The sequence below is a fragment of the Aspergillus stella-maris genome (genome assembly GCF_047715825.1).
Source record: "Aspergillus stella-maris strain CBS 113639 unplaced genomic scaffold BDV14scaffold_120, whole genome shotgun sequence".
Classification (NCBI taxonomy): Eukaryota; Fungi; Ascomycota; class Eurotiomycetes; order Eurotiales; family Aspergillaceae; genus Aspergillus; species Aspergillus stella-maris.
The window spans coordinates 36,229-56,328 of record NW_027396914.1 but is presented as its reverse complement, the minus strand read 5'-3'; the positions used below and the strand labels follow the sequence as shown (position 1 = coordinate 56,328).

The 20,100-nt window shown below is 48.8% G+C and overlaps 4 protein-coding genes across 4 annotated transcripts; 3 read left to right on the top strand and 1 right to left on the bottom strand.

The window, feature by feature from the left end:
* The first annotated feature begins 256 nt into the window (after positions 1–256).
* Positions 257–5,818, top strand: BDV14DRAFT_22393 (uncharacterized protein). Its single transcript, XM_073776319.1, has 8 exons — positions 257–474; positions 541–1,402; positions 1,451–3,123; positions 3,174–3,515; positions 3,582–4,199; positions 4,263–5,151; positions 5,207–5,512; positions 5,584–5,818. Exons 1-8 carry the CDS (start codon positions 317–319, stop codon positions 5,776–5,778), a joined length of 5,043 nt encoding a protein of 1,680 aa, XP_073621953.1. The 5' UTR covers positions 257–316; the 3' UTR covers positions 5,779–5,818.
* A 2,693-nt stretch (positions 5,819–8,511) lies between these two features.
* On the bottom strand, positions 8,512–9,478 carry BDV14DRAFT_206114 (uncharacterized protein; the record flags this gene model as incomplete). Its single annotated transcript, XM_073774852.1, has 4 exons — positions 8,512–8,985; positions 9,040–9,161; positions 9,219–9,332; positions 9,436–9,478. 4 exons carry the CDS (start codon positions 9,476–9,478, stop codon positions 8,512–8,514), a joined length of 753 nt encoding a protein of 250 aa, XP_073621952.1.
* A 575-nt stretch (positions 9,479–10,053) lies between these two features.
* BDV14DRAFT_185608 (uncharacterized protein) lies at positions 10,054–12,607 on the top strand (the record flags this gene model as incomplete). Its single annotated transcript, XM_073770693.1, has 11 exons — positions 10,054–10,288; positions 10,453–10,771; positions 10,827–11,055; positions 11,153–11,216; positions 11,272–11,318; positions 11,377–11,579; positions 11,632–11,765; positions 11,816–11,966; positions 12,027–12,120; positions 12,181–12,289; positions 12,347–12,607. Coding segments are annotated over 11 exons (1,713 nt in total), but the record flags the coding sequence as incomplete, so codon positions are not given.
* A 1,174-nt stretch (positions 12,608–13,781) lies between these two features.
* On the top strand, positions 13,782–17,184 carry BDV14DRAFT_206112 (uncharacterized protein; the record flags this gene model as incomplete). Its single annotated transcript, XM_073774851.1, has 3 exons — positions 13,782–14,805; positions 14,854–17,077; positions 17,142–17,184. The coding sequence occupies 3 exons, from the start codon at positions 13,782–13,784 to the stop codon at positions 17,182–17,184; spliced, it is 3,291 nt and encodes a 1,096-aa protein (XP_073621950.1).
* Positions 17,185–20,100: the final 2,916 nt, after the last annotated feature.

The following is a 20,100-nucleotide window of genomic DNA, read 5'->3' as shown; positions in this document are numbered from 1 at the left end:
TGTACATACGTAATCAAGTTCTTTCTGCTGGCAGAATACTAGCGCTTACACAAAAAAACGTTATTGCCCTTTTGTTCGAACAGTATGCCGTAGCTAGTGTCATGGGCCCGCAGTCGCAGTGACGGGGTACAGAAACCATTGGCCATGGTGGTCCATCTAATCCCTGTAGTGCCCACATTCACAGGGGAAGCTCGGGTGGAGTGGGTTGGAGTAGGTTAAAGTGCGCACTTCTCGCTCGTTGATTTCGCTCGTTGATTTTCTCTCTTTCGATCTCCCCCATTCCAGACTGGGTATTGATATCGGGGCTGAAAACTTCATGGATAATATTCCTGCCCGCGCCCTGGTCCGGCATATCGCCAAGCAACATGGCCACCTCGGAGAGGATGTTCTCAGTCGGATGGACCCCGATGTTCGGCGAGAGGTGGAAGAAGCGATGCTGAAAAAAGATGCGATGATAGGGTCCTCGGTCATCACGTACGCTCAACGCGCCTCAATCCTCGCGATGTTCATTAGATTAGGTAGCACTGACGACAATTATAGTCTCGCAAAAAACCTGTATAACAGCACCGCACGCTTTGTCTTCGAGCTTCTGCAAAACGCCGATGACAATTCGTTCAGCGTCGCAAATTCAACGTCCACCGATCCCTTTGTCTCGTTTCATGTCTATGACCGGCGGATAGTTGTTGAATGCAATGAGGATGGGTTCACGCAGGACAACTTGGTGGCGATTTGCAATGTTGGGAAGAGTTCCAAGACGGGCGCTCAGGGGTATATAGGTGAGAAAGGAATCGGGTTTAAGTCCGTGTTCATGGTAGCCTGTAAGGTCCACATTCAATCGAGAGATTTTTCATTCTCGTTCCGCCACAGAAAAGGAGAATCTGGAATGGGTATGATTTCCCCTATTTGGGAAGACTCTGATGAGGTTTTGCCTACGCCGCTTACTCGTATCACATTGTTTCTTCACGAGACGGGATCGGATGAGGCCCTGGTCAGACAGCGGGATACGGTCCTACAGCAATTCCAGGAGTTGAGTCCCACATTTCTGTTATTCATGAAGAATATCCGAAGAATCGAGGTGAAAATATATGACGATACGAACAACGCGTCCTCACACTCAACCTTCTCGATTCAGAACAAAGGATTAGGAAAGGTTGCATTGCATCACAATTTCTCGGATTGCAGCACAACGGAAGATAGCACGCGGTATTTTCACATGACAAGGTACGTTGCTTCTGGCATACCTAGAAGTGAGAACCGAGAGTACACGGAAGCCGAGGTTACCACGCAAGCATTCGCACGGCCGACCATTATCCTGGCATTCCCTCTCACCCAAGTGTCTATGCCTATTATCGAATCACAGGATGTCTTTGCCTTTCTCCCGATTCGGAACATGGGTTTACCAGTAAGTGATCTGCCAGAAAGCGTTAGCACAGCACTAATTGCACGCCAGTTCTTGGTTCAGGCCGATTTTGTGACAGATGCAAGCAGACAAGACATTGTCAGGTCATCCGCCCGGAATGCAAAGCTCATCCGGGCAGTGGCGCTAGCATTTGTCACAGCCGTGATACAGCTTTCCTCACACCCTACCCTGTCTTACCAATGGATGAGATATCTTCCTGATATCCAATGGAGCTCTCAGGACAGTCTCTGGAAAGTACTGCCCTCCGAAATACGACGCCTTCTTCAATTTAACCCTACGATGTGGACCAGGGATCATCAGACGTTGCGCCTCATAGGCGACATGAGGTTGGTTCCAACTACTATGACTGACTCTTCTGGTGAGCCATTGTTGCCCGACCTGAGCCCCGAACAATATCCATCTCCCCGCTACACCAAAAAGGACCTTCAGTCACTACAGGCCTACGGCCTTCGTTGGCTGGATGACAGGGGATTTATAGACCGACTTCAGCGTGATCTCGACCGTGGCATGTCCGGAGTCATGCAAAACCCAAAGACCGAAGCCGACTGGCACTCGCAAACTGCAAATGTGCTATTTAAGATAGGATCAAGTTCCTTACAGAATTTGAAGGCTCTACAAAATCTTCCGTTGATCAAAGTAAGAGGAGATCCGGGCTGGATATGTCACTATCCAAACAGGCATCATCCCATGTACTTTTCGCAGGTATGCGGGTACTCTATCCCAATGGTGCCGGCATATTGGGTGATTGAGCCTAGTGCGGAGCGCAACATAGCTCGAAGAAAACTTTTCGCTCTTCTCGGAGTTAACGAACCTTCAGCGATCGTCATCCGTCGTTATCTCAGAGAAAACCCTGCCCATAATCTCGAAGCGTCCGTATCTCATCTGCAATTTCTTTATCTTACCGCTCATGTCGATGGCCTGAGCAATACATCGGCAGACTACTCCTGGGTTAAGCTTTACAACATTGCGTCGGAGAAGAAATCGAGTGCGGGTGGCGTTTGGTATTTTGCTAGCGAGGACGCCTATAGTCCACATCAGCTGCTAGCCAATTTCGATTCTGGAGTGAATACCAAGCTGAAACCATGGTTTCTCCATCAAAGCTACCTACTGAATTGTCCGGAGACGCCCGACAAAGAATGGCAAACGTGGAAAGGATGGCTCAAGATAAATCTGCTAATTCGCGATACAGTGCGTCTCTGTCGAGGGGGAAATCTTAGCCAGGAACTCCTGTATATCGCAAAGTCATTACCCGAAAGATTCATCTCATTCCTCCAAATATATTGGTCAACGGATGGGAATTACATCGCGTCCAGTCCAGAGCTTAAAAAGAAACTGGGCGACCTGGATGTCCTTTGCGAAGATGGCAGCCGGTATCCGCTTGCTCAAACATATCTACGGACAGACCAAGTTCAATACGCCAACGAGTTTCTACGCGACAACGAATCCTTCCCATGGCTTAAGATTGATGATTCCCTGAGCCAACGGGCGGGAATTTCCGACATCGCCGTCGTAATGAAGGCACTAGGATTTGGCTATCCACAATCCGAGCTTCACTGCTATCTTACTCTTTTGCAATACGTTGCGCGTGCAAACAGGTGGACTGACAAACTCGAAGATCCTGATAGAGTTTTCAGGCTTTATTCCCGGATTGAGACCAGGTATCAGGAATCCGTCACACCAAAAATATCTCGAGATATGATCGTGTATGTTCGCCTGCCATTGATCATTGTTGAGATCCTGACCCTAGCCACAGATCCGCCTTCCAGTCATACCCCATGATTTACGTTCCAGTACATGGAGCTTTTGAACACCATAGTTGGGCTTCGATTGACATTTGTTTGTGGGAGGCGCCTAATCACATGGACTGTTTCTACCCCTTGAAAGCTCGTTATGATGCCGTGGGGAAGAAGAAACATCTTCGCGAACTGTTCCATGACACCCTATCGATAAGAAACGCTAATGTTGACGACCTGATGAACGAACTATCCGCCATCACAGATGAGGATTGTCGAGATTGGGGCGAGATATATGACTTATACAGGGAGATCGATAAGAAACGACCAACGCTGAATCATGAGACGGCCAATAAAATCAGGTATGTTTGGCTCTCCCCTACCTAGGTAGAATGCATAATCAGTTACGACTGACACATGACGTCTAGAGAGAAGTTCGAAACCGAGACACTTATTTGTGACGAGCCAGCCGGTGACAAGCCGCGTTGGTATAAATCCTCCGAATGCCTCTGGTCAAGCCCCACTGAAATCAAAGGAATGCTTACGTTAGACGACAAATACGAAGAGCTCCCTGAGTTCTTCATTGAGCTACTCGGTGTGAGGACCTTGAGCCTTCAGATGGTTCACGATAAACTGGTCGAACAGGGTAAAGGGCAAGCCTCCGTCGAGGAAGTCAAGGAAACAGTATGGCTTCTCAACTCGTATTTCCAACACGAGACCAACCTCCCGTCTCCACAGCAAGTACTGGAGGCCAAGGTTTTCCCAGTCAGATACCCCACTGGTGGTACTCAACTGTGCAGTGATGCTGCGAATTTTGCTATACCAGACCGCAAACACCTCTCGGATTTGTTCAGTGGGAAAGCTAAGTTTCTCGACTTTAGCACGAACGAGATAGCACGCCTAGAACCATTTATTACGTGGGCTGGGCAGGAAAAGCGGTATCTGTCGAATGTTGTCAAGGAAATATCGACCGTCCGTGGCGAATCCCACCGGTCCTCAAACTCACCTGGTCTTAACATTGCCCGGAAAGCGCATGGGCTGCTCAGGTATGCCATTCTCGGCCAGGAAAGATACGGTTGTTGAACACAGCTAACGTGGTACTCCGCTAGGATTGGCGTGCATTTCAGAAGCCCTAGGCTCGCAAACGGGGAACAACACTTGTTTGAAATCCTGAAGAAAATCAATGTCTGCGAAACCGACGGAATTAGCTCGGAATTGCATCTCAACCAGGATGGAAAAGATATCGTGGTCGAACTCAGCCATAGCGAGCTTCATCTCCAGGACTCCGAGTCAGGTCTGATTATCTACGTGCCTCGTGATCAGCAAGCTCAATATCTCTGTTTTCTCGACCGAATACCCCGAGACCTCTTGCAATGGATTATGACTGAACCTTCAACGGGGATCTGTGAGCCATACAATGAGAAGGCTCTCACTGCTATATCAATGGTCATGCAGGCTGAACCGAAGTACATCGCTCTCGCGCTAGACCGATTTGGTATTATGTCTGTTGAGACACCAGATGATACGGCCGTTGATGACATCGATAGTGTTTCTATTGCTCTAATTGAAGCTCTCGAAGGCCAGGAAGGAACCCAACACCAAGCTAGAGAATCTGAAGTGGCTGAGCGACGGCATTCATCTCCTCGCAGCGAGTCATCTGTGACATTAGCCGGTGATGATTTCATTTCGGTCTCGTACGGAAGGTCATCAATTGGACCACGGCTGTCGAGCCACCCACAATTGAACCCGATCGTAACACCGGAGCTTGAAGGGTTCACGGATTTGAACCATGCACCTCCCATTGCAGTTGGCCCATCCTACCTCACGCTTCTTCGGACAGTTGTCAATATTGCTAGAATATCACCCCTTCCGGACCCGGAGGTGTTCCCCATGGCAGCCGCAAACGCCGCTCTGCACACTGCAGGTGAGCCGTTCCAGCTGCGCGGGGTTGACAAGTTGACGCGGGATAAGCTTATCGGCGCAGCTGGGGAACTATTCGTAAGCTATGCTCTCACAAACTCTCGGCCATCATGTACCTAACAAGCAAACACAGGTCTTTGAACTATTATCACAGCTCGACCCAGCCCTGCCTGGATTTAGTCGGATGAATTGGCAAAGTACAATCCGAAGACTCGTTAATGTGCATCCGGACTACCGAGATCTGGAACCATGGGATGGTCGCGAGACGGCCGATATTACTTACTCTGACACCGAAGGTGTTCTCACCAGTCTCCTTATGGAGAAGGGTTATCTTGATAACAGATACGCGGGTGGGATACCGCGATATTATATTGAAGTGAAGTCGACTACATCTTCTTGGGATACGCCATTCTACATGAGTAACGCACAGTATGAGCGAGTATGTTCTTCCCCCATACCCTGGGCTCTTTGAATTTTTTGACCGGTGTAACTAAATTTCTTGTTTTCTAGATGAAACATATGTCACGCCTGAATGCTGATCTTGTGCCTCCGACGGAGGTGTACATGATTTGCAGAGTCTACAATCTGGGTCTTGAACCCATGGGCATGAAAATCTTCATGGATCCTTATGTTATGGAGGGGACAGGGGAGCTGAGGTTTACGGCGGATACTTGGACTGTTACTCCTATGTTAACTGTAACTTAGTGTGATGAAAGTGAAATGTGACTCTCGCTCCGTTCATTCCACACACCTTGCTCGTAGAGGTGACGTGAGTATATGTCTTTAAAGACTTTCTGTTTTACGGAATCTTCACTAAGCCCTGTAGCTGCGTCTCATCTCGTTGTGCTGTAGCATGCGGCCCCCGTTATCAAGCCCTCCTCCGGATAGCATTTGTGTATATTTCCACTAAATGCTGTAAGCGCCACGTTTGCATTGATATCTCAGCCTCGCCCTCGTCAAGCGAGAGACCTCAACGCGTCCCTTAAGAAGCTCTGGGACCCTGACACTGCCTCAGCACCAGTCTCTTGAAGTATTGGTTGAGCTTAGTTAGGGATGTTGCCACGACTAAACATATGGATCCAGGATATTGTGGGTATATGTAGGCTTCGGCAAAATGGGTTTTAGGTCGGGGCCTTCAACCCAAAACCCAACCCACATGGGTAACCCAGTGGGTTCCCAAAAAACCCAATACAACCCAATTTTAGCATAAATCTTGGTCTTGGCATTCACAACTCTGCTCACTAAATATCGTGAAGTATGAGCCTTTTCTCTGTAGCGTTGGTCTTATTTCCAGACTGTTACTTTTGTAATTAGAAGTTTTAATCTTGAAATCAGAGTCTCCTCTTCTCACTTCCCAAAGTTTATTGATCGGGAGCATGAATTCTTGGTGTATTGTGGTATATCAATGTTATAGTTATGGTGCCCTCGATTCGGCAGAAATATATTTTGGGTATTGTTCGAACTTCGAAGCCCGCACATAGCTGCTTCAAAATAATATACACGAGGAAAAACAGTGTATCAATAGGTAACTTAGGGAAAATTAAATTACTAGATACTAAACAGCCTTGAAATGCCGGTTCTTACATAACAAATACTCTGATCTAGCCGGTGGGAGCTCCCTAGTATATCTCGGCATGTCTCCTCATCGTAGTTTTAATATTCGTGATCCTACTCAATGTCAACATCATGCAGAAGGGTTGGGAAAGACAGGATCTCGATGAGCTTCATTGGGTTTCATTTGATCTAGTAACATTGATGCGACCCTTCGAATTGTGTTTAACTATGTGAGTCCGTGTCACTAGTAGTATCGCACGTGAATGGCTATGTCTTACTGCTAAGCGCGCCGGTGTTTGAAGGATGGCTTAGGTAGCTAATGTCCGATCGATTACTGTAAGCGAGCGGGTACTAAGGCTTTTGGCTGGATACGATAAACAGGTCGCGCGAGGCAGGTGAGGCAGGTGAGCCGGGAGTCAGAATCTCACCCTGTATATTGTGCACTCACCCTCATCTCACCCGGATTTCACCCAGGTCGCGCGACGGTAAAGCGGCCACACCCTAATCTCACCCGGGCCGCACCCACCCGACTACTGGCCACATTGAAGCCACACGCCGGCTAGTTAGTAGTATGGTGGGTGACCACATGCGAATCCCAGGCATTGTATGTTTTTTCACGAGCGTAGCGAGTATTCACACCTTTTTCTTGCTGCCGAATGGAAAGGTTCAGGGGTTGATGGTGGGAAACCGCCTGGTGGATTGTCTTAATAAGACACCTCGTAAGGAAGCACCCAGGATGAGTAGGTCTATTCTGCCGCGAAAAGCCCTGTTAGATATGAGTAGTGGCTGAGCTTACTTTATTAGCTTGTTAACCAAACGAGATCAGTTCGGAGTGTAGTGAACTGTGGAGCGGCAGAGAACTAGCCCTAGTAACTGCTATGGGTGCGTCGAGTTCACGCCAATGCCCTCACAAAAGAATACTCTAAATATTAGAGCTCTCAATAGCTGACTGAGACGGATTTCAAGAGCTTTGAGGATGACCAGTGCGGCCGAAAAACAGCAAGGGCACTTCTTAATCGAAGCCCGCACGGCGGCCGTCAAGAAGGCACTCTAGACTGCCTAAATAATATGGAAACAATCGCTTCAGCAACACTTGCCCCGTACCATCCAAGATAGATTATTCCATCTTAATATACACGAGGTCATTCACAGTTCACGAAATTAACTAGTCTACAAGATCGCCAACTAGACGCTTCGGAGGCGCATGGGCCAAGGCCATGTTCACCAGCCCCGACAACTAACAAGGCAGTGTTTTTGCCTGGTGCATATGTAACCCCTTGGTATCCCGATACAGATATTTGGACATGCAGGCCTGGAAACAAGCTAGAAGAGCAGTAGATAACTAAGATTGTTCAATTGGCATATCAATTATGGGGCAGCGGAGGGCGCTGAAAGGAAGCTATGGTATATCTACACGGTGCTCGGTAAGCCTCGAAGTATCCTGCTCGCGTGGTGTGACTTGTTTGAGGGACTAGAGACTCAGGTTGGAGAATAAATACCAGCCCGCCGAGGCGGTTGAGGTGACAGATTTGACAAAATCAGGAGAAAGGGCAGATGGGTCATGCTGCGAATCTCCGCGTAGTTAATTTCCCCGGCCACTATTGACTTTCTGGCAATTGGGCATATTCTGGTATTTTTCGCAAACTGGGGCTAGCGGATTAGATACACTACCAAACGAAACAGAATCAAATCCAACCCACCACGTAGGGAGGTAGGCTTCTGGAAGTGGGTAGCGGAGCGTGTGTAACAAAATTTCACTATGACAGGATTGACCACCTAAAATGTCTGTTAAGAACCTGAAGAGCATGGAGCTAAGTAAATAGTTCAAGTGAAATGGCTCGCATAATGCTATTGGAGGTGGACAAAGGTACACGCCTAGTTATACTATATAAAGCGATGGGGATCAACCCTGTAATCATTTTGCAAAAGGCAAGGGATTAACAACGAATGGTGAGCACCCTCCTCTGCCGTTCCCTGCACACCCAGATTCAGAGCCACCATAGCGGTTGAGAGCACGTTCTGTTGTATCTCAGGCAATCTGGAAAACCTTGAATCCTGCTTCATCTGATCCCAGACTATGCCGAACGATAGATTGTATTCCCCTTGGTCAAATTTCAGCTGCTTCTCCTGCGCCTCGGTCAGGCTGTGCTCGCCGAACCTGCGCAGCGGGTCTCCATAGCTGTTTGCAAAGCTTTTCGCATCGTTCCCCACTTTCTCCCACCCAACTAGATTGATGACACCGGCGTTGAGAAGGCCGCTCGGGTCGGCGATCTTCAAGCCAGCTGAAGTCAGCGACTTGACCGAACTGGTGACTAGGTCCGCGGCAATGGTGGTGAATCCGTTCTGGCCGAAGTTGGCCTAAGGAAGTCGAGTCAGTATAACAGCTAGATGGCAAAAGTGAACTGTCCATACCTGTTTTGGCTCCCAAGATGGCGGATGGTAGACAATCCAACTGAAGGTAGTGCCGGACCCAGCGTTGTCCTGCCCATAGAAGAATCGCTTATCTAGCTTGGTTTTAACCCAATGCTCTCCCACTGTTCCCCGCAAGCCATGTCACTATGAACGTCGAGTTGAGTTGAGCATAAAGTCACCTTCATCGAAATTGTAAATATGGTCCTTCGGCTTAGGGATTCCTTGAAGCAGGTTGTGCTCCTCGGCAAAATGTGGCTCGAAGAAAACATCTGCCACCCACAAAGGAGCGGTGCCTGGAGTTCCAGTAAACTGCTGACTTGCAGAAAAGTAACAGTTAACCAAAAATACTTTTCTCGCCGTTTCAATTTCTCTTGACCCTGAACCCAGCTGACGTACAGGGCGAGGCCTTTTGTCTTTGGGAGGATAATCCAATCATCATCCTTGGTTAGGTGTTGTTCGACATGATGAATAAACAGTAAAAGATCAGTAAAATTAAAACTGCTCGAAGAGTTCTTGTCCTTGTTTTCAAAATATCATCCTAATTATTATAGGGAAGCTGTCCCATTTATCGCTTCGGCTCGAGCGTCTTCACGTTCTCTTCATCCCATCAAACCAAGGGAAGTACCTAAGTCGCCACTGTTCAGCAGGTCTAAACAAAGCCCTCTGGATCCATTAAGTCAGAATTACCTGTCTGAAGAATGGCAGAGTGATAAGCTCAATGCAGACCGGGCGATTATAAGCGACCACCTTCATTCATTGGCCACGGAAAGAATTAGCTTCGGTCAAGAAACCCCTGCCAGTGTGATGCGAACAGGTGCTTCTGCAGGATTGAGGGGAAGGTAGTTATGGCGGGCTGAACCTGCGGTCTAGATCAACCTAGGACGCTGAGGGCAAAGCAATTTTAGCCGAGAACTGTTTCTTCACGATGCACCTACTCGCTATCACGGCTCTACGGCCTGCAGTGTGCGTGCTTTCTGACTTGGTTGATACAGAACTCCATTCCCAATGCAAGGTATTCGTCGCTTTTGCACACCGCACACCTACCTATGGCAAGAGATGCCGGGGTTAGAATTACCTCAACTGTACTTTGTTCTGAACTATAGGGATATAACGCTGGTTTTGGACTGGCCCAAAAGCAGAGCACTCAGCCCTTTGGAGCAGAAACCAGAGTTCAAGATGGGTTTCGGCGATTTTCTCTCGAAAGCTATCGGAGCTGTGGGCGACCTAGTATGCAACACAGCTCTACATCGTTGGTCGGCGGCTAATTCTTTTTATAGGTCTCGCATTCACCCATTGTCAAATCACTTGCGCCACTTGCTGGTATTATTTCTCATGCAGTGCCGATCGTGGGTGTGTGATACTCTATTTTACCTATGCTCTCACACTGTCCTGACCATATCTGACATCTGACAGGCCCAATCGTCGACAATGCCATCCCCGCAATTGAAGCAATCTTCAGTAAAGATAGCACGTCTCCTAACCCAGGCGAAGACCCCAAGCCGCCAACCGACGAGCAGCTCAGCGCCCCTGTTCTAATCGAGCTCAAGCGACAAGAGGGAGATATAAAAGCAATCCTGCAAGCGGTACAGAGTATCAAGACCGATCTCGACAAAAGTCTCAAGGAGTTGTCCGACGACCTTTCAAGCAAACTGGAGCTCACGGCCACTCAAATCAAGGATATGTTTGCCGACGCCTTGTACGATCAGCTTTACACAATCATTCAGTCTGCAGCGTATGTGATTCCGTGATTAACCAAAGAGGCAAATGCTGATTTATATCCGCTTCAGAGTATGGATTGAAAACCACCAGAGTCAACTAAAAGTCACCGCTCAAGATGGTCCTGACAAGTGTGGCCCATTGCTAGTCAAGGAGGGAAACCTGATTGAACAACGAATGGATCTTCAAAAGGGGATTGTGTCAATTGAGACGAACATTACAAATTCAGGCAAAATACCGGCACAGCGAATGTTGGATCTTTACCTCCTAGGTGTGCATTGGTTATTGATATATGATAAAGTAAGCATGCCACATAACTATCTGGCAGGATCCACGGTTAATTAGCGTATTAGGCGTGAGTTGAAGCTCGAGTTGGTGCTGTGGAGACTAATCAGAGTCTAGCATTATTGTCACGCGAGGAATTGAAGCAAGGTCTTTGTATGTCGAAGGACAACAGTGGAGTGCGCCCAACCATCTCAACCCTTGAAATGCGTCCAGCTAACCCCGTTGCCCTAGAATCGTACCTTGAGTCCATAAACAATCTGACAAATGACATAAATGAGGTCCTACATCTTCGAACCCCAAACACTATTCATCAACTAATGAACAGTATCTTTCTAGCTCAGGCATGATGCCATCCGTGCGCGGAATGTGCTTGGAAAATTGATTGATCGGATCTCCAAAGACCGAGAGAAGAGTGTCAACATAGTCGGCGAAGGAGAGACGACTTATATCCAAGATGACTGGCCAATGTTCTCTGTGGGATGGATGCCTCTCCCAGGCCTGCGAACGGCGCTCGGTTTACCCGAATCTATTGCTTTCAAGTCTGTACCACAATGTATCACTCTGAAGAACAGTTCCTAACCTCGGTTTCAGATCTTACAACGGTCTTGTAATCGGCAACAATAGTCCCAACAGTGTTCTTCTTCTGTGGAAGGTATACGCGAGGCAAGCGGTTGAGTTCAGCCTGGACCCAGCTCGGGCGGTTATGAATCATTTCGAAGATAACAGTAAGTCGTGAGATAGAAATACAGCTACGCATGACGCTAACTTTTACTAGTTCGACAGTGGAACAGCAGGGTCCCAGTAGGCCCAACTAAGAACCTGCCAACAGGTAAACAACACATCGCGGCCAGTGTGGTCAGTGAGAAGGACTCAAAGTCGCTGTCCCTCTTCCTCGAAGAGGAGAACTTTGTGGGACGAAAGATTAAGTATGCTACTCCTTCATCAATCATAAAAAAAAAAAAGACCCAAGCTGACAATGATGACAGGTACGCGCTGACATACTGCAATACCTATGGTGAGAGCTACTCAAGTGGCTGGAGCAAGCAATGCGATATCGAGGAAGAAACCTACGCTGTAAAGGTATATTTAAAAGCCCTACAAGGCATCTTATGTAACGGGCTCTAACCATGTCTTACATAGCTCAACCTTGATCCGATCAAATTCGACAATGATCCTCTCGCCGATCTTCCACTCATCACAGGCCCCGACGATACAGCGGTTGAACCTCAACGATTTATCCATCGCAAGCGTATGTTCCAGCTTCCGCAACACGGAGAGATAGAGACATACTAACGCAGAGTTCTAGTCTATGTCCGCTATATCGAGAATCACGGAAAGAATGATGTGGTCATCTATCTTGGGGAGGTTAGTGAGCATGAGGAGGTTGTGTACCATGAGTTTCAACAGAAGCAACCGGAGGGTTCGAAAGAGTAAAGATGTGGATGTTTAATAAAGTCCTAGACTGATCCACAGGGTTGCATGTAGCTAGGCATTATTAGATTTATCAGACAGGAAGTGAGGCAATCTACTAGGGTCATAGTAGCTAAGAAATATATGTTGATGGTATAATAGGTCTACTCCGATTTTCCTTACCCAGGGATGTCAACTGTATTGTGAGACCCGGTTGAACGCGCATGTCTGAGACGAGCTGTTCTAGAACCCGCCTCGATCCGATTTGATATGGGCACTAAATAGTCCTAGTGAACTCCCATGGCTCTCAAGAACATTCAATCTGTTTAAGCTTCAGCTAGAATTGACCACGAAACGCCTTGTTGGGACCTCTGTGGGAGTTTGTCCTTTTCGGCGTAGGCGATATCGAGGTCAAGGTTTGATCGGAACTGAGTCCATTTGAGTATCTACCATATGGTACCCTGGTCTGGACATTTCCATGCCTCTCATTTCTGGAATATGATCCCCTGAAGCTCGCCGGTTGCCGACGCGTCCCCGAAGTCATTCAAAACATTGCCCAATTTTTCGACATCCCAGTAGCTCGCCGCCATTGTGAGGGAGGACACCCGTCTCCTGGGAATATCTCAAGGGGATTGCCGAAAGCCCATGGAGTCTCTCATCGATGAGGCCGACTAGACTTGGTGGTGCACTACAAAGCGAGATACAGCGGCCCTTCTTCGAGAACAAACAGTATGATGTGGCGCCAAGCTTGGGACTTGCGGTCCGATATCAAGATCCCTTTAGCCCAGAGCTCATCCCCCTACTGTTGATCGACGGTATGAATTTGAGGTCTGAGGGATCATACGCGCCGCGGCCTCTAGATCCCCGCAGTGCCCCTCACGCCCGGCTGTTGTCTGGCTATCTTGGCGTGCATACGGTGCTCTTCTCACCCTTTCTACGGCTCAACATTGCTGATGAATGTGGTATTTAAAGCTTGATTTCGTCGCCAATTATCGACTATAAGATCAAAAACAACCTAACCAGCGGCTTCCTTCAAATTCCATTGCTCCTGCCGACATCCCCGGGTCCGGCAAAGGACAGATCAGGGAAACCCAATGAGGCTTGTACATGCAGAAAATGCAACAAGGCTGATTTCTGCACCAGGCTTTACCACTGGTCAGATGATCAGCGAGGCTGTGTGCGATAGACGGCGCCTTCCTTCGCCACCGTCAGCTCCTCCCCTTCACTGCATTTCCGAACACCAACTCCCCATCAAACGACGTTGCGATCGCATCTCAAAACCATGAGGAATTGTCTTTTTTTGCATAATGCCCAAAGTCTGACCATGCAAAATGCATGACCATGTCCTGCTCAATAAAGACCTGTTGCCCGATCTCACGTGTCGCCCCTCAAAGCGACAAAAGACACCAGTTGACGACGAGTTGCCCACCTTGCAATATCATGACTACACCGTCGCTTGGATATGCGCGCTGCATATTGAGATGGCGGCAGCTCTGGCCATGCTGGACGAGAATCATCAACCCCTTCCCGTGTATAGCGGCGACAGCAACGCCTATGCACTCGGAAGGATTGAACAGCACAATGTTGTCATTGCCTGCTTACCGGCCGCTCAATACGGAACGAACAATGCAGCAAACGTCGCCACAAACCTGAAAAGAACATTTCCAGCTATTCGCGCGGGCTTGATGGTTGGCATTGGCGGCGGTGTGCCTAGCAAGGCAGACATACGCTTGGGCGACATTGTTGTTGGAACAAGAGTGATGCAATTTGATCTCGGAAAGATGGTTGGAGACGGGGAGATTAGCCCAACGGCATTTCCTCGATTTCCAGACATGCTACTGAGCACGGCTGTGTCGAGCTTGCGGGCGAAGCACGAGCTTGAAAGCAGCCGGGTTGCATCCATCTTAGAACAGAAGCTGGCGGGACGCCCTGAGTTTGGTCGCCCAACCACCCCAGATCGGCTGTTCCAAGCAGCATACGTCCATGAGCCAGGAAATGACAACTGCGAGGAATGTGACAGTTGGGGATTGATTCAAAGAAGCACTCGAATGTCGACCAGTGTGGCAATTCACTACGGTGCCGTTGCTTCTGGCAATCAAGTCATGAGAAGTGCCAGTATGAGGGATAAACTCGGGCACAACCTGGATGTCATTTGTTTTGAAATGGAGGCGGCTGGGCTCATGGAGACACTCCATTGCCTCCCAATCCGCGGAATATGCGACTACGCCGATTCTCACAAAAGTAAAGAGTGGCAGAGATATGCCGCAGCAGCCGCGGCAGCGTATGCGGCAGAGCTTGTTGGGGAGCTGCATGCGCTCACCGGACAAGTAAGGCCTGCCCACCTTCAGAACCCTAGTGAGTCATCCTTTCTCCTAGTACATTCTTATCTAATGCATATCTTAGCGCATGAGCAATCGTCCTTGAGCAATGAACGCCGTGACGAGCTGCTCAAGTCTCTCCGGTTTGACCGAATCGAATTCCGCAAGTCGAATATCGTGGCAGCGTACGCTCGGACATGCGAATGGTTTCTCACGCATGATATTTACCACTCCTGGATTGACCCCGCGAAGCTCAAAGAACATCATGGTTTCCTTTGGGTCCGTGGCAAACCAGGGGCTGGCAAGTCAACCATCATGAAGTTTGCCTACCTAAAAATGTCAGGCAAAGCACGCTCAAAGAATCATCGCACGGCGTCTTTCTTCTTTAATGCTCGAGGGGAAGCCCTTGAGAAGTCGATTATCGGAATGTATCGGTCACTCCTATACCAAATCCTAAAGGGGTTCCCTGATCTCCATCCTGTGCTGGAAGATTTGGACATTATTCTGGAAGGGCAGAATGACTGTCCTTCTTTGAACGCCCTAAAGGACCTGTTTCGGGATGCGGTAGGAGGACTACGGGGTCGTTCCTTCACTTGCTTCATTGACGCACTGGACGAATGCGACGAGCAACAAGTGGTGGACATGATCCAGTATTTCGAAGAATTGGCGGAGGAATGTGCAGCCAAGAGTGTTCAGTTTCGGGTATGTTTCTCGAGTCGGCATTACCCATATATCCACATCAAACGTGGACTTCGATTCACACTCGAGAGCCAAACAGGCCATTCAAAAGACATGGAGACCTTTGTCAAAAGCCGCCTTCGGATTTCGGATCCCACAATCCTTGAAGAGCTGCGCCCACAGATCCTCGAGAAAGCTGCCGGTGTATTTATGTGGGTAGTCCTAGTTGTCGACATCCTGAACAAGGAGGATCGACGCGGTGGGCTTGCAATGAGGAAGCGATTTGCGGAGCTTCCTGCCAACTTGAGCGAGCTCTTCAGGGACATTTTGAGACGAGATACGGACAATATGGAGCACCTCCAGCTTTGCCTTCTGTGGATACTCTACGCAAAGCGACCGCTCAGCCCCAGGGAGTTTTACCATGCTCTCTGGTCCGGCTTGTCAGTGAAAGGTCTAGCAGATTCGAACATACCAGATGCAAGAGAGCCAGATACCGGTCAGGCTATTGACAGATTTACCCGACATGTCATCAGCTCTTCGAAAGGACTGGCCGAAGTCACGAAGTCCAACCAGCCAGTAGTCCAATTCATGCACGAATCTGTTCGAGACTATCTCATCAAGGATGGCGGCTTGCTTGACTTGTGGCCGGAGTTCGGAAAGGATTTCGAGGCCTACGGGCATGATGTTCTCAAGGAATGTTGCAGCGTGTACATGAATTTTGACTCTGTCCGAGCTACTATTCAGAGCTTTTCGACACAGGAACCCCTAACGAAGATTGATGTTATGGTGAAATATCCGTTTTTAGAATACGCCACCGAGTATCTTCTGCATCATGCCGACGCCGCGTCACACGCTATCCCCCAAGATGATTTTCTTTTCTTGTTCTTTGTGGCCGATTGGGTTAGGGCCAGAAACTTTTTCCAAAAACATCGAATCCGGGAATATGACTCCAATGCAACCCTGTTCTATATCCTTGCCGATAACGGGCACCCTAATCTCATCCGCACAAGGCTGAAGGTGGACAGCAACCCCGGTGGTTCATTGGGAGACCGATACAGGTATCCCCTTTTTGCTGCCCTGGCTGGCTGCCATAGAGATGCTGTTGCTGCGCTGCTCAATCGCGACTCATACGTCGTCAACGGTGTTGACATAACCGAAGGTATCAGGCACCGAAAGGACTTACAGTGCTACTGGACTGGAACACCGCTATCTTGGGCTGCGCAGGAAGGACGACTGGAAATGGTCAAGGAGCTGCTCAAAACAGTCAAAGACGTTGATTTAAAAGATGAGAATGGCCGGACGCCTCTTTCACTCTCCGTAGGGAAAGGCCAGGTGGCAATGTCAAACTATTTGATTGGAGAGGGGGCAGACGTCTGTGCCAGTGATAAGAATGGATGGACACCTCTTCATCACGCTGCGAGTAGCGAGAATGATGCAGTTGTACAACTTCTCATACGATCCGGAACTGATGTCAATTCCAGAGCTCTCTCTCAAGAAACCCCACTATTTCAGGCTTGCGAGAAGGGCCATACAAGTACAGTGAGGGTATTAATTCTTGAGGGCGCAGCCATAGGTGTTTTGAACGAGAAGGAACAAACACCGCTCCACTATGCCGCGAAGGGAGGCAATGCGTCTGTGGTACAACTGCTTATAGAGCATGGAGCTGACGTCCATTCCAAAACCTCCTACAAACAGACTCCGCTTTTCTGGGCTTGCAAAAGTGGCCACGAAAGTGTAGCCAAACTGCTTGTCCAGGAATCAGCGTCCATAAATCTCTCTGACGATTTCAACATAACACCACTCTGGTGCGCATGCAGCGCCGGAAATGACTCTCTACTAAGATTTATTCTAAATCATGGAGGTGATGATGTGGTCAAAGCTATTCATCAAAGAGATACCTTTGGGAGAACACCGTTAATCCGAGCCGCCATCGAGGGAAATTGTTCTGTGGTGGACACTCTTCTACGTAAAGGGGCTGATGTGAATGCACAGAATAAGGAAGGATCAACGCCAACTTATTTAGCTGTGTTGTTCGGTCATGAGGATGTGCTGAGGCTTTTAATCCAACATGGAGCAGACATCAGCATCTCGAATAAGCGGGGTACAACGCCATTAATGGCAGCCGCCTGTAAGGCCAAGCTCAATTATGACGCACTTAAGGTGCTGGTGGACCATGGCGCAGACAGACATGCCGTGAATAAACAGGGCGAAACGGCTTTAGACTTGGTGGGGTCGTGGGTTAAAGATGACAGGATAAGGTGGCTGCTCGACCCTCGGAGGACAAATCAATAGATTCTCCGTAGTGTTAACTATGTCCTCGGAACAATTGATCTGATAGTCAAAAAATTCTCTTCGCTTTGCTGAAGTTAGCGATTATGTCACATCCAATTTAGCGGGGCTTCTGCGCAGATATTCGATCATTGATTCTACTCCTGCTCGGCTCAAAAAAAAAATAATCTCTGCCGCCTGGTCTGCAAAGCATGAGTCACTGAATCTACGCGGATTTTGTTTTCGATTTTTGTTTGCTATAGCCAAGCTGTGAATGTTCAAGCTTGGGTTGATGCCGGCCTCTGAGAAATCGAATCTCGAACAGAAGCTCCAAGGGGCACCGAAACATCTCCAGGAGATACTTCAGACGAACAAAAAACTGGAAAGACAGCGAGAGAAACTTGGTTCCGAGTACGAAGCCTCGAAGAAGGATGCACTGGGAGTGATTGAGGGCTTGAGCAGAGAGCGAAACCAGCTACGAGAACGACTATCATGATGCGCTCAAGCTAATTGAGGTCCTGAAGAAAGAGTAAAACGAGCTACTAGAGGAACAAAGAGAGGCACTTAAATGAATTGAGGACTTGGGAAGAGAGCAAAGCAAACTTCGTTTCAAGTGCAAATAATACTGTTCTGAACGAAACTTCTACAAGGGCAGATAGTGAAGTGACGGAATCCTAGGGGCTGACGTTCTCCTATAGGTGTTGACGGGTCGTTCTACCAGGTCCGCGTTGAAGAATGCGAATAAAATTAGGAAGCATGGTGATTCTTGCGCTAAACCTACGTTCTCCAGTGGTTTCATCGCAGTCTTTGTTGCAGCGACACTGGGAAGAATTGTTGTCTTGAACTTGCGGACGCGCTCACGCTCCGGGATGCTTGCCTTATCCCAGAGGTCAAGCAATCGGTGAAAGTATTAAGTCACAGACTCTCCGTTCCGCTGAGCAACTGACTGGAGCTCCCGGTTCGCGGCGTCAGCGAGCAGGTGAATGACCATATAGTGCTTAATGTCGTCCATGAACTCGGCAAAAGACTTGTCTCGGTGTCAGTGCACCATCCTCTGCATAACGTCAAAGATGGGGTTCTCCATCTAGCTCAGAGCGTAGCGAATCTTGGCGGCCTCGCTAGGATACAGAGGCCAGTCAGTATTAATCTTCACATCAATGGCGAACCTCCACGGGGCGTACTCGTTCACATCGTGGCCTTTCAGGGGGTTGTTCGGGTGCAGGCCCCGGAGGCGCCAGCTGGCAACTAGGTTCCGGGGCTCCTCAGTAAACCGGAGTTAATAGGGATCAGTGCAGGGGGAGTGATCAGGTTGAGGGTACGGAGGTTGGTGCTCGTACGGAGTGCCCGGGGCAAAGGGTGGTTGGTAGTCACGGGCAGGGCCCAGAGCGACGGCATGGCCTTGAGGGTTCGAAGCAAGGGTAGCCGGGGCGAAGTGAGTAAAGGGTCTAGTAGTGCTAAACCGGGGCGCAGGTCCTTCAACCGAAGGCAGGGGGCGATCACAGTAGGGACCTGAGGCTCGGGCTGGTCACGAGGCGGGGTCAGATACATCAGACTTAGTTCTCTTCTAGTTTAGTGGAACCATACTGTCGACTCGTACATGGAAGGATAAAGCTTGGCTGGTAGTTTAATAAAATGAGTGGCTCAGGGGATCTGGGGCGATGAGTAGCGTGCGTCAAAAATCCACAGTGGAGCTTGACTAACAGGGGGATCGGAGATCGATGATCACAGGGGTTCTAGAGATGACGGGGTTTCCGGAGCAATAAAAAACAATGATTGATGCTTTGTATTATTGTAAGAACCGATGAAAAGGTAATTAGTCAATTTTCTAATGAATACTGTCACGGTGCCAGCTTGGAGCCTCACTCCGGGCACCGTGCCCGGAATGAGGATCGCGAGATTCTGCCTGTTCTGACCGCCTGGCTGACCAATAGAGGTCACGTGCATTTCAAGTACCTGGGTAATTGAAATCTGAGACTTTATTCCGGGCACCGTGCCCGGGACGACGATCGCGAGATTCTGCCTGCCCTGACCGCCTGGCTGACCGATGCTTCCTCAACTCCGATGTTGATCCTTGTCGAACTTGGGATACCGCTAGGAATGCTGGTTTTATATTAGTCAGCGCTTGCTCAGTCTTTTAGTCAGCTTACCCCTATTTCTCTTGTATTTAGTGTAGGATCGCTGCTAGATTGAATGAATCAGACCTTCATATTCTTCGGGTGGTGTACCAAATATTACGTACGTGGCGAAGTTCGACAATCCTGTACCTGATCTCTGAGGGACGTCTTGTTATACTAAGCGCCTGTCTGATAGCCTGATCCTGCGTTCTGCCCGTGTATCTACTTCGTTAGCCTGTTCTGAATACACTCCTGAGCCCGCACCTTGACAA

Coding starts and splice junctions, on each gene's coding strand:
- BDV14DRAFT_22393 (XM_073776319.1), top strand. CDS start 317: ATGGATAATATTCCTGCCCGCGCCCTGGTCCGGCATATCGCCAAGCAA. Junction 3,516..3,581: donor GAGACGGCCAATAAAATCAG/GTATGTTTGGCT, acceptor CATGACGTCTAG/AGAGAAGTTCGAAACCGAGA. Junction 5,152..5,206: donor GCGCAGCTGGGGAACTATTC/GTAAGCTATGCT, acceptor AAGCAAACACAG/GTCTTTGAACTATTATCACA.